Source organism: Somniosus microcephalus, chromosome 5 (genome assembly GCF_052327205.1).
Source record: "Somniosus microcephalus isolate GS21.2 chromosome 5, FLI_Smic_1.0, whole genome shotgun sequence".
NCBI lineage: Eukaryota > Metazoa > Chordata > Chondrichthyes > Squaliformes > Somniosidae > Somniosus > Somniosus microcephalus.
In genome coordinates, this window is record NC_140991.1 from 274,452,927 (window position 1) to 274,466,375 (window position 13,449).

General features: G+C 41.0%; 1 protein-coding gene across 3 annotated transcripts in view; it reads right to left on the minus strand.

Annotated features, from left to right (window-relative positions):
* The window catches only part of stt3b (STT3 oligosaccharyltransferase complex catalytic subunit B), a 142,835-nt gene that overhangs the window by 13,268 nt on the left and 116,118 nt on the right, over positions 1–13,449 (minus strand). For all 3 annotated transcript variants that reach the window (XM_085988981.1, XM_085988980.1, XM_085988979.1), the window contains exons 6-10: positions 8,495–8,593; positions 7,133–7,279; positions 5,365–5,413; positions 3,885–4,039; positions 1,420–1,631 (exon numbers count right to left, since the gene is read on the minus strand). In XM_085988981.1, coding sequence (XP_085845107.1) covers positions 1,420–1,631; positions 3,885–4,039; positions 5,365–5,413; positions 7,133–7,279; positions 8,495–8,593 — 662 coding nt within the window. The remainder of the gene's footprint in view (positions 1–1,419; positions 1,632–3,884; positions 4,040–5,364; positions 5,414–7,132; positions 7,280–8,494; positions 8,594–13,449) is intronic.

The following is a 13,449-nucleotide window of genomic DNA, read 5'->3' on the forward strand; positions in this document are numbered from 1 at the left end:
AAACACGGGGAGAATGTGCAAACTCCACACAGTCACCCGAGGCCGGATGTGAACCCGGGTCCCTGGCGCTGTGAGGCAACAGTGCTAACCACTATGCCACCGGGCTGAGTAAGGAGGCAGGTGGATAAGTTTGACCTGAACTGAAGTCCAGTTGTCTTGAAACTACTATCAGTTATTTAAGTTAAAGTTCTTTGAGTCCATTTATTATGGAAGGCTAGTGAAAACCTATGCTGTGCAGAACATGCATGATTGATGCAGTAGTTTCTGGAAACTATGAGTGACCAGGAGAACCACAGGTATAAGGAGTGTCTCCAGGTGGACTTGCTCAAGCTCAAAGTTATTGAATACATCTTAAATAAAAGGCTTTAAATGGAGTAGAGGAGCAGATGTACAAATATAAAAGATTGAGAGAGACTAGGATAAGGCCATTAAAAAGGCAAGCAAAATCCTTGAAAATTGTACCTAGAAATATAAGATACAACAGCAAAGTGGTAATGTTGAACTTGTACAAGACCTTAGTTAAGCCACAAGTGGAACATTGTGTACAATTTTGGGTGCCCCATTTTAGGAAGGATATGAAAGCAATGGTAAAAGGTGTAGATTCAGTAGGGTGTTACCAGGGATAAGGGTTACAGTTATGAAGAAGGACTTGATAATCTTTTCTTCTCTAGTGGGGAAAAAAGCTGTGAGGGGTGACTTGATAGAAGTCTTCAACATTATGAAGAGCTGTGATAAAGTAAATAGTGACAGATTGCTTCCACTGGTCAGTGACAAAGTAACAAGGCGGCACCAATTTACGATGATCGCAAAAATAATTAAAGGGGAGAGAAAAATTCTCTTTACACCAAGGGTGGTTAGAATGTGAAATTCTCCATCACAAGCCAGTGTTAATGCAGAGTCCATTAATTATTTTAAAAGGGAAGAGGTGAAGAACTACTCTAGCAAAAATTCCTGATGTATTTACATAAAATACCAAGCATAAAACCTTGATTCTGCATAAAATGGCTCAACTTCAAATAAAAATGGAACAAAAATTTTACTTCTGAAAACTTCAAGCTTCAGGACAGGGAAGCTTTATTGCACATCAGCAGAAACCCGCTACTTGTGGTCCCTTCTCTTCAAGTAATACGGACTAGCCCTCAATCAGTGCTCTTCTGCAATTGGCCTCTGGGTCACAGGAATGTCTTGGGGTGATGCCATCAGAGTTTCCTTCTATCCCCTTTTTGGGGTTAGGGGGTGAGCATGAAGTTTCTGACTGCTGCATCCACAATAATGGGGCAAAAATCAGGAACTCCCAACATTTTTTGATTAGTAAGCAGAAACTTATGCCCAGCAGCAATGCAATAACAGTTCTTGACGCTCATCTTTGTGGCGATCAAACTCATTGGTGCGGTGTTCAAATGCTTCCCTATCCTTTACCTTGTCATAGAGATTGCCAGAATTCCTCTTGTCATCCTCATCACTGCTATCCTCGACAGGCGGACTTTCCCTTTGCGTGTCATCGCCCAGGTAGTGTTCAAAGACATTGGAGAAAGCAATGGCAGATAGCATGCAGACAACTGGGGTGAGAGTCAGCATCAGACGCACCATGACTCCGGCAAAGTAAACAGCGCTGATTGCATAAAGGGCAACTGTAGAGAGTTTAGATCATCAGTGTCAGCTTTTGCTCAGAGATAACTTTACAGCAGAAATAAGAAGTCCTTTTTTCCCCCAAAGTCAATGTTCTAAAAACCAACCATTACAGGCAACCAGCATGATATGTACAAGCACCATAGCGTTTTAAACTGTAATAGATACAATATGATTTGGATTCATTCTGCCAGTTTGCAATGACTATCCGTCCGTACTCAGTATACTTTAGTCATTTTCCAAATGCAGACATTTATATCCAGAACATCCAATAACATTTCTAACTAATTTTAACAAATCAGACCTCAAAAAAGAGCTTCACAAATTTAATTCATAATATAGTATCCTTAATTATCATTCTGCATCCAATCATAGTGTGATTTGGAAAGCATATGTTCCTGATGTCAACATCATCTTATTTGATTAAAAAAAAATACAGGAAACTTTGTGTTATCTGGCACCGACGGGACCAAGCTGTTGCCCTTCCCTCAAAACTGCCGGACACACCAGCGCTGATGTTGAAACATACGGAGATTTTCAGCTCCGTGTGAATCAACAAACCCTGTTGCTTAGCAACAGCTTCTAAACAGTCGGCAAGCGTCTCTGTAGCGTCTCTAGCTGAAGCTGTTGCTTAGCTACAGACCTTGCAGAGCTTGACTGTTGAGAAAAAAGCAACGAAAAGAAAAAAAACCTAACAAAACGGCTCCTGATTTTTGCCGGTGGCTCGAGCTTGCCGGACATTTAGCCTCCGGATAACACAAAGTTTCCTGTACTGTGATAACTGTGCCAGGGAGTTTAACACCAAGATATGAATGAGGTACTTTTACTTTGGTGGATTCTAGGAATCCATTTAATCAGATGCTCTTTGCTTCTACATATTTTCCTCCCGTTTTCAGACAAACACAGCCCCTTTATCTAACCAGAAAACAGTACATCCTAATCAGACCATCCTTTGACAGCACGCAATCCAAATCTGATCAGTAAAATATTACATTTTCAGATATCTAACAATTTTAAAAGCGCATTAACATTTCCAGAGTGGCCAGTTGACCTTTTCTTCCATCTAATGGCCCATTTTAAATCAAATTTAAACGGTTGCAGAAAAATAACTCCTTCTATAAATGAATCTTCCCCACTTATGCACGTACGGGGCACAATTCTGCTCATCAAACAATAATTTCAGAGTTCAACTCGGTAATACAGCAATTCGAATCCACAATTTGCAGGAGCTTGAGTAATTGATCTATCCCAAATTCTTAGATCCCATTTTATTGTGGTTCACTAATGGGGAAAATTATATTTGGGCACACTACTAAAAGGAAACATTAAATTTACAGAAATGGTGGTGTTGCTCGCTAAGCTTTGACGCAGGTTTATTTCACACACACTGCAGATGCTAACACAGCTGGAGCTGGCACATGTGGATTCACATTGAGATCAGAGACAGTTCCATTTAAATAAAAAATGTCCCACAAAATTAGACTTTCTGCTCCAAAATATCACTGCCCACACAGCATGTCATGAAATGGGCGATGTTACAGATAGCGACGTCATCGCACACTGTTCAGTGGTCTGTGTGAATCAGCTCAGATACAGAAATAAAAAATTTAAATAAATTAAAATCAGATACAAGTGCTCAACATTTTTTTTGGTGACTGTATTCATATTACCCTCTTTTATTACCTGCTCTTTGACTATGTATCACCTGAGGTCAAGAGGATAACCTGCACCCAAAGGCACTGCCAACATGATCCTTGCTTGGCTACCACTAGGTGTGCAAGATGTCCAATGTTCCTTCCACTCCCAGCCCTCCCCTGCAATCAGCCAGTGTTTCCACAACGAGCTGTAACTGAATTCAGAAAATCAGTATAGATGTTTGAACTCGTACTCTTTCTGCAAAAATTGTCCCGGCTGCTCCCACAACTTTCCTAGTGGCTACACCAGAAACAGCAACAGCAGGTTGCCTCTCATGTCCAATGTAGCACATGTAAAATTAAATTTAGTGATGTGACAAAGCTTTCTCTGCTCAATTCTTCATTTCCACACCCTCAAAAACATGTCTATTTTACAAAACAATTATTCTTAAATTTAAATTTGTTGTAAACTCCACTGTTACAAAGTAATTAACCATGCAAGGCATTAGGCTTTAAATGCAAGTTCTACCTTGTGGCATTTTCAAAAGAAGTTTTCTTTTAAACTGTGGAAATTTCAACATTCAATTTAAAACCAATCGGAGTACAGGCATGTTTCCTTACCAAATACTCTTTCATCATTGATGTTTTTGATGCAGAACCAAAGGCCAGCTGGGAAAGTGCAGACCAGTATGTGAAGATCAAAAAAGAAGGAAACCCATGTTGTAGGTTGATGCTCAGACACCGAGGCAATGATGGGAATGTGGATTTTTGCATATCTACAGAACAAATCATGAAGATCAGTTTGTACAGGTTACATCTCATCTGTATGGATACATTGAGCAGGATTATACAAGTCAACACACACACACTCACAAAGAGAGATCAGTAGGGTGTATTAGTAGTTTGTGTTCTGTTATAGCAGTTTCCAGAATGTGTTTAGATCCAATTGCAAACCACACTAACTCCTTCAGCTGTGAGGGTGGGGTAATCTGAGCTGCAGACTTGTGTCATGTCTGATGCTCGTACTCTCAACTCCTCAGCCCTAGAGTTACTGCACTTTGTCAACACTGTTGAATATAGCGTGGATTTCTTACTGTTAAAACTACCTGTATCCCCTCAACTGCATTTTCATTAGGTTGAGCATTTTTCTTTTGGAGAGGCCCGTCTCGCTCACTATCAGTCTCCCAGCATAAAGTGTTATATTTTCGTATGCTCCTGTAAGGCTGAATAGGGAACAGGATGAACCCAAGGCTAGGTTTCCAATCCTCTGTCTACCAGTCAAGGAGAATGGCAGACCGAGAATTCGAGCCCTGGTTGTGTAGGCCCATCCAGTTCACTCTTCACTGCTACAGTATTAAAACAAAACAAAGTCATCGGGATCAAAACTGTTTCTTAGTGATGACACTGCCAGTCCCGCTACTGAAAAGAAAAAAAAGAGCACCCACTTCCCAAAGATAACACTTTCAACCACTGGCTAAGTGCCCCCACAAAGAAGGAGGGGTGCACACCTCCCATATAGCTGGACTCTACTGGAAGAACTATCTATATGAATATTCCAGGGAGACAAAAAGATGGAGGTTTACCCTCAGATTTTAATAAAGGTTACCGAGTGGAGCTAAAATATTTTATGGTGCTGAATGAAATACATTTTTAGTGCTATAAACTCAACATCAATGCTACCAATACAGGCAACAAGGAGTTTGGTCTGTGGCTATTGGAACAGTACGTAAAGGCAATTCATCCTTCAAGTGCATGCAGATTGTAACTGTATCTATTCAGGCACCAAAACTAGACTGCTCTAATTAAATCAGCCTCCCTACCTGCAATGCAAGTGCAGGAATTATGATTACAAACATTAAACCTTAACTTCAAGAACCTGACAGTGGTTTAGAAAACAACCAGATCATTTGGTATCTTGTATTGTTGACTATTGAACTGGAGTAGTTTCAGAGTCAGTTTTGATAGAGAACATCTTGGACTGAAACAGAATAGCTTGTTAATGCAAACTTATACAATAAATCTTTCTTCTACCTCGCAACCACCCCCCCGCCCCACCCCCAAAAAAAAATCAGAAACGTACATAGGTCTTGGACATCCTTACCCTGTATCCCAGAGTGAATAAAATCTCCCACTCCATGGGGCAATATAGCCTAGAACAAAAGAGGAAGAAGTGGCAACATTTGCAATGTTTCTCCATTTGATATATCAGCACTTTAAATTTAAACTGAAAACACCTGTGTGATCAGGCTGATGCGAATTCATTATAAATTTTAAAGGAAATATTGAGACACCTTTACAGAATGGACTTTTTGTTCTGGAATACAACACAGACCACATAAAGGAACCTGGAACTCCAACCATTTACCATCACCAGAGAAAGGGATGCAAGTGGTAGTACAAGAGTTTCCTAGCAGTACATCTTCACTCAAGAGCATAAACAAGCATAGAACGAGAAATGCCTATTCCTTCCACACGTGTACAATTTACCCGATCACGGACTCTACTCCACCCCAGGGAAAGTTTGGCATAACTACTTCCTGATCCACAAGTAATTTTCTGAAACTGCACAATGTGCCTCCACCTCTGCTATTCAACCCTTCACATATAAGTTCCCCTGCCCACAGCATGAATGGAACCATCTCCCAGTGGTCTTGGTGAAGAATGTAATTTTCTGTTTATCCATAGAATCTTTAATCTAATTTCCAGATATTTACCCAGCTTTTATTCAAAAATCAATTCAGCATCAAGATTTATATTCCACATATCCACGACTTTAAGAGGTAAAATTGCTCACTTGAGGCGAGTTAATTTTTAGTTTGTGCCCTCTCGTACCCACTATGTCAAGTAGCCTGTTGACATCTAAACCTCTCAATATTTTAAAGACTTGGATTATGCTCACTCAATCTTTTTCACATTGAGAAGATGCTCAACTCTATGGGCTCTTCCTCATAACTTGGGAGACCCAGATCTCTGAATCAACATCAAAAATTCCTTTTTGAGATCTGTGACCCATGTTTGTATAGAAGAGTAACATGCTCAGGGAGCTTAGCACCAGTGAAGGGCCATGAATTGTCACTAGTTTCTACATTAGCCAGGAGGGAGGTAGCTCAGCAAAGACCAAGGGTAAAAGTTGAAAAATTATTTTAAACAGCCGGCGTAACTACATTTTTTCTCTGAAATTGTAGTGACCTTATCCTATCTGTCTCTCTGTGGGAATAAGGTGGTTAGCCAGTGAAAGTGGATTGTGATGATTATAATTCCATTTATTATCTTTTAGAATATCCCTTACTGTTCGATGTATTGAAGCCACATCCTAATACTAATGCAAGTTCGATCTGTTTACTGCACTATTCTCCCCATTGCCCCCACAGATTTCAAAGTTTTGAACTGTAACTATGCTTTTTTCAAATGGTCAGAAATGTAATAATCACAAGGTATAAAAGTAAACTTCTTTAATCAGCTATTCCTTAAAGCCACATGCTCTCCTTTTCTCTGAAACTCTTTAAAAGTCTTGTAGTTAGTACACCACCCTCTCAATTACAATTCCACCTCTGTATGTCTTTACAGTTGAACCATAGAACTGGATCCAGCACATTCAGGAAATGAGGGCAAGTGGAAAACATGGGGCGAAAATGTTGCACTTCACAAAGAACACATTTGCACAGCATCTTATTTTGACAGTCTCTGGATTAGACAATGTGAACATGTCTAAGGGATGCCTTGCTGCACCAGAGAATTAAGCAAGTACTGCAATTTGGTTTCTCGTTATGAAAATCAAGTCTTCCTACTTTTGCATCTGGTCAGGCAACCAGAATTTGAGGGGGGGGAAAAAAAGCATAGGCGACATGATACTGTGTGTGTAGACTCACCCGTATAAGTTAAGTAAATAACACTCAGAAACACCACTCCAGCAGCAAGAGACACCCCCAAGAAAAACAGCGTCTGGAACTCCTGCTTCGTCAGCCTGTCTCTCAAATACTGCAAGAAGGCATAAGCCTGCAGCAGGGCAAACACACCTGATTACAAGAGGAAGAGAATTTGAAATGATCTGCATTCGCCTAATTAACAAGTACAGCTATGTACAAAATTCAAGAAAATTGTTTAGCTAGCCCAATCTGGACATATTTTACAATGACTTAATTAAATCCGATCAAAAACTTTCTTTTAAAAAAAGTGCTTGGCCAGTCGAGGCAGCAACACAGCACTCTTGACGCTCAAAGTTACCAGGGTACAAGGTTTCATAGTGGGTACTGGACAATCACCCCATATCCTGTTCGTGGAAAATTAAGAGTTATATGGTAATTAAAGTTCTTTGGTAGATAACTTGTTAATTTTATTAAAAGCGGTCAGAAAATTTATCAATAATTTTCAAGATATGGTGGTAAACCAGTTTATATATACTGAATTAATATATCTACTGCTCATTTCCAATGGGCATGAAGAGAATTGAATGGGGAAGCTTTAGGCTCAAACAGCCATTAAAACATATAGACCTGAAATGAATACTAGAACAGTTGCTTTTAAGGGGGAAAGAAAAGTTTAATGCAAGTGGTAGCCCTTAAAATGGGTACATTCAAGAGAATTTTGTTGCAGCAAATAACCTTAATAACCACATTTATAAGTGCAGCTGAAAGTACAGAATTATCAGGCCTGAAAGGGTTTGTAAATTGCACTTTTTAGATTGAAACCTCGTGGCCCTCGGAGCTACTCAGGTTTTGAGTTTGTGTACCGATTATGTACAAACGGGGAGGAGCACTGAATAACTACAGGTTACAGCAATATTTGGACAATTTAGCACTGTTTGTATAATATAGACCAGTAGCTGAGTCTCAAAATCATATCTGGCTGCTTGCAAGGTTCTCTATTATATCGGAACTATAGGTGTTACGTGACTTATCGTCTCACTGCTTGGTAGCGAGTCCACCTTGAAAACACAACATTTATGATGCTGATAAACAGTCTCATCCTACAGATGGAGCATCTCTACTAAGTAATGTATCTGAATTTTGAGCTGTACCTTCTGGGTATTCAGCTTTCCTTTATTATGCCAAATGCTTTTCCGAATAGAAACAAAAATTAACATATGGTAAAGGAGGAAAGAGCAAGCAAGCCTGGGGAAATGGTCTCTGACTGAAATTTATGAGATTCATCTGTTGGATTGTACAGTTCACAGCTCAGGATAGCAGAATTCAGAGTTCAATTGCTCTGTATTTAAAAATGAAGCCACTCACCTGCTGCTGCCATGTGTTCACTGGTTCGGATTGGTTGAAACCCCACAAATGGCACTTGCATTGATAATATTAAGCCCACAATGTAGAAGGTGCTGTAAGCTGTAAAAAATAACATTTTAAAGGAAGCATGTACAAATATTATCACATTGCTCCAAATCCAACTCTACACAAACATGTCATCCAATAGGATACATTCTATGAACAAGATCACTTATTCAAAAACATTCAAATGCCAAGAAATCCCCCCTTTAATGCCTGGAACACAAACACTATCACAACCAAATGAAAATCAGTTTTGATAAAGGTTATAAGACATATATTTAGCTTCACAGACAACTTTTTAAAGTAAATTTGAAGTATCAAGGTGTCATGGAGTTAGAAATATAAACTTTGTTCAAAATGAGTGTTAAGATATATGGCTGTTGGGGCTATAAACATCTGTATTTCTAAACATAATACAAGTAAATGGGTTTCCCGAGATGGCAGACAAAAACCTTTGGGACAAATGTAAAAACCCCTCCCACATAGATATTGGAGATATATTTCCAATAACAAATACCAAGATAAACTTAATTTTCTTCTGATACCATCCTATCTATCATACTGTTTATATAAAAAATAAAAATAAAAAAAAAAATAGGCAATTTCTGTTTTTACTTTGTTCTATTCTAGCTAGGGAGCCTACCCACCTTCATTAAGTTAAAAGAAAATTGAACGCAGATTCAGTTGGCAGGCGAACACATACAGTTTAAATGTGTTAATGTGTGCAGATTGACAGAGCGGGATAATCTGATAGAAGCAGAACGCTTTGGTTTTTCAGATTGCTAAAATGTTGAAAATCAACTGTTGAATGCAATTTGGGATTGAAGGCTTTCGGAGAAGACATTAAACCGAGGCCCCATCTTTTTTTCCATCATTCTTGAACTGCTGCAGTGCGTGAGAGTTCCAGAATTTTGACCCAGCGACGATGAAGGAATGGAGATATATTTCCGAGTCAGGATGGTGTGTGACTTGGAAGTGAATTTGGAGGTGGTGGTGCGCCCATGCAGCTGCTGCCCTAGTCCTTCTAGGGGATAAGAGTTCGCGGATTTGGGAGGTGCTGTCCCTTTTGTTCTTTCCTCCCCTCCCCCTTTCCCTGTCTCTGCACCTGCTTAAAACCTGTTACATCTCTAACTTTTTCCAGTTCTGACGAAGGGTCACAGACCCAAAACGTTAACTCTGTTTCTCTCTCCACGGATGCTGCCTGACCTGCTGAGTGTTTCCAGGATTTTCTCGTTATTTGAGATTTCCAGCATCTGCAGTATTTTGCTATTGTACCACCCAAATATTATCTGGTCATTTATCTCCTTGCTGTATGCAAATTAGCTGCTGTGTTTGCCTGCAACAGTGAATACACTTCAGAAGTACTACATTGACTGTAAACCACTTTGGCACATCCTGTGGATGTGAAAGGCGAGATATAAATGCAAGTTCATTCTTTTTCACACTTACACTGTAAAATGCCATTTACTTTGACAACTAATTTAATGAAAACGGATCGTGCACAACAATTGAACACTCTTATAATTCAGGAGCCCGCTCATGCACTCTAGTTCTCTATTCACTTTGCCACTAAAACATGCTATGAACCAATAGGAACTCAGTGAGGAATCACCTCGTGTCATTCGTCATCAGAGTCTATAGAACCTGCTGAAAAGAGACTAACCCGTCAAGACTGCTTCCAGTTCTACTCTGTTATTGTACATCGCGATGTCTTTTTAATATATGATTTTGTCTGTAAATAAATCTGATCACAAGTAATTTAGATATACACAGTGGTCTAGCAACATTATGATGCTCCCTTGAAGTTGCAGGAAAATGTGGGCACCCCTCAAAGTCTCCAGGGAGCAATTTACTGTGACTCAGGGTTAATTGTTAAACCTGAGATATGCTCGTACTTGACAGAGAATAAAGATGTAGTTTTGGTTCATGAGGCTTGGTCTCTTTATTGAAACCATCCAGTTGGGAACATGAGAAAGCTGGGAAGAAGCCTTAACCCAAACACTTGCGCAAGCCGAATATTTGGTTGTAATGTAGGGATATAGAATGCGTCTCTCCCAAGAATGAAATCTAAATAACTCACTCAGTTATAGAACAAGTTCCATATTCAACAGCTTACTATCAAGCATTCTTCATTATTGTAGCTAACAATATTGGGGTGAAATGTTAAATCATGAAGTTTGTGTAGACAAGGTATGTTTAGTTCAAGTGTTATTTATGGTTGCAAGTGCTTAATGGCATTTGACTATATTTAATATATTATACAGGTAGACTATCCTTTATCCGAAAACCTCGGGACCAGCCGAGTTTCGGATAAAGGAGAATTTCGGATTTCGGAAGGTGGGTCGGCGGGGGGGGGTCGGCGGGGGGTCGTGCGCACGACTTACGCTGACGCTCAGCGTAAGTCAGTCGGGGTCGGCGGGGGTCGGGGCCGGTGGGGTACGCGGGGGGGGGGGGGGGTCGGCGGTTGTCGGGGTCCGCGGGGGGGGTCGGCGGCTGGCGGGGTCCGCGGGGGGGGGGGGGTCGGCGGCTGCCAGGGTCGGCGGTTGTCGGGGCTGGCGGGGTCCGCGGGGGGGTCGGCGGTTGTCGGGGCCGGCGGGGTCCGCGGGGGGGTCGGCGGTTGTCGGGGCTGGCGGGGTCGGCGGCTGGCGGTTGTCGGGGCTGGCGGGGGGGGGTCGTGCGCACGACTTACCCTTTATCCGAACTTCCGCAACCGGAACCCTCTAAAAACCTTCGGTTTTTTCGTTCAGCGTAAGTCGTACGCACGACTTACGCTGAACGAAAAAACCTTCGGTTTTTAGAGGGTTTCAGTTTTCGGAAGTCCGGATAAAGGGTAGTCTACCTGTATATATATTCTATATTACTTGGGTTTTCTACATAACGTAATCACATAAAGCCATGTAGTTCTAGCCCTCAGAGCTCAGCATGAGAGAAATCACAAGCACAAAGTTGTGTCCCATATACTGAGGACATCTCAGGACATACTGGTGCATAATTTGCAGTCAGCAGCGAAGCGAAAGCGTTCGCCGGTGACCCCAAAGAAAGCTTCCCCACAAAGATCTTGCGAGAAGTTCAGCTTTTCCGATGTTCAGTTGCGATCAGTGCAGTTTAGTGGAAATTCCATAGTGCGAGCTGCTGTGATGTCAACAAGCTGTCTAAGCAGCCAATCACAATGCAGAATTCTTAGACAGGGAACCAGGAAATGAAAAGCTCTTTTTATTCTGACTTTTTAAAAATGTTAGAGAGCAAAACAAAGATTGGGGCTCTCACATGGGGAAAAGGTAAACCTGAAGTAAATATGAACAAACTTGTGTAAAAAAAAAAAATATTTTTTTAAGAAGTATCTTAAAAATTGTCATTTATTAAAATGGAGAAATTTGACACTCCACAAAGTTAAAATTAGTTTTCCAGGGCCGCAACATTTGTTCAAAATGCCGTTAGAACCCCAGTTACACTTAATCCAACAAGGTCTAACTTTTAATAGGGTATCTAACAGTGATATTACTGCGGAAAAGCCGAAGTTTGTCAGCTTCACTGATTTCCCCAATTACAGGATACTCTCGTTTAAATGGCACCTAAATATCTGGAATTCTCTATTAACCGGCAAAATTCATACTCCGAAAACAACACCTCAATAACCGGAAATGTTGCCGAGTCAGAGTCTGAGTCTCCCGTGGTGGCCGAGTTAGTCAGTGGGGGTAGTTCTCCAAACTGCCACTACTCGGCTTCTTGGTGCAGTCGGAAGCGTGAACACCTCAATAATAGGAGTCTGACTCTCCCGCGCTGCCGGTAGTCTCTTCCGATCCGCCAATTACTGTATACTGCACATTTCTTGATTTTTAAAATTTTTGTTTGTTAAAAATAGCCTCGGTAGATAACCCTCTCCGTCACCTGGAATTTTTAATCAACCGGCACCATCCCGGTCCCGTCGGTGCCGGATACCAAAGAGTTTCCTGTACACTCAATCGCACTGGATTAATGCTCTGAAGAATTGGGCAGGTTTTATTGAAAAAAGCATTCTGAAAGATTACACTGGCAGACTTCCAGATATTTGATTCTTGTTTCACATATAATTTCCAGTACCATCCAACAAGCTAAATTTGCTGTTGCTGGGTTAAACAGGCTCTTTTGAGGGCAACTGTGGTCTCCTTCAGGGAACTCGTGAAACAAGTCTTGCATGTTAATTAGTTCCTTTCCTCCAGCTAGTAAAGAAAAGAATTCCCTTACTTGAAATATAGCACAGCACAAGAATTGGGCCACACGGTTCTCTAAACAAGGATTCAGTAAAAGAAGCCTGATCTCTGTGCTTTGCCCGTACTCCAGATGATTTCACAGGCCCTTCTCCTCAAAGCTGTAATGTTCAGTATTGGTTTTGATTTTATGCAAAAGAGTGAAAGTGATTTCAAACGGTATTGATGGTCTGACATTCACTTTGTTCCACACAATTCTTTAGAAAGAGCCGTGTGATGGTAATGTTGGCATTGCACAATGAAAACATGACACACCGTTCCATGGAGCAGGAAGAGATTCAATTCCCTCCACTCTGCTCATTCCCTGATCTATTTTACACCATATTTTACCCCGAGAAGAAGGTGCCTGATGGAACCAGCAGCAACTCCAGTGGGGAAAAATAAATACCAGATGGTGCTGACATTATTACGGCTAATCATACACAGGCCAACAAGGATGTTGGCGGAGGTCGGGAAGCAGATTGCGCATTTTGTTAGCAACAAAAGTGCAAGACCCAATAGGATGTAAGTGTATAGGCAGAGAGGAAGAAAAAGTCTTGACAGCTCACACCTGGAACACCCAAAACATACCAGCAGCACAGTGTGCTCATTTCAGCACTATTATGATATACCACAGGATGGCAGCATGCATGTTAAATGCTACATGCCTTTGAGTTCCTAACCTCA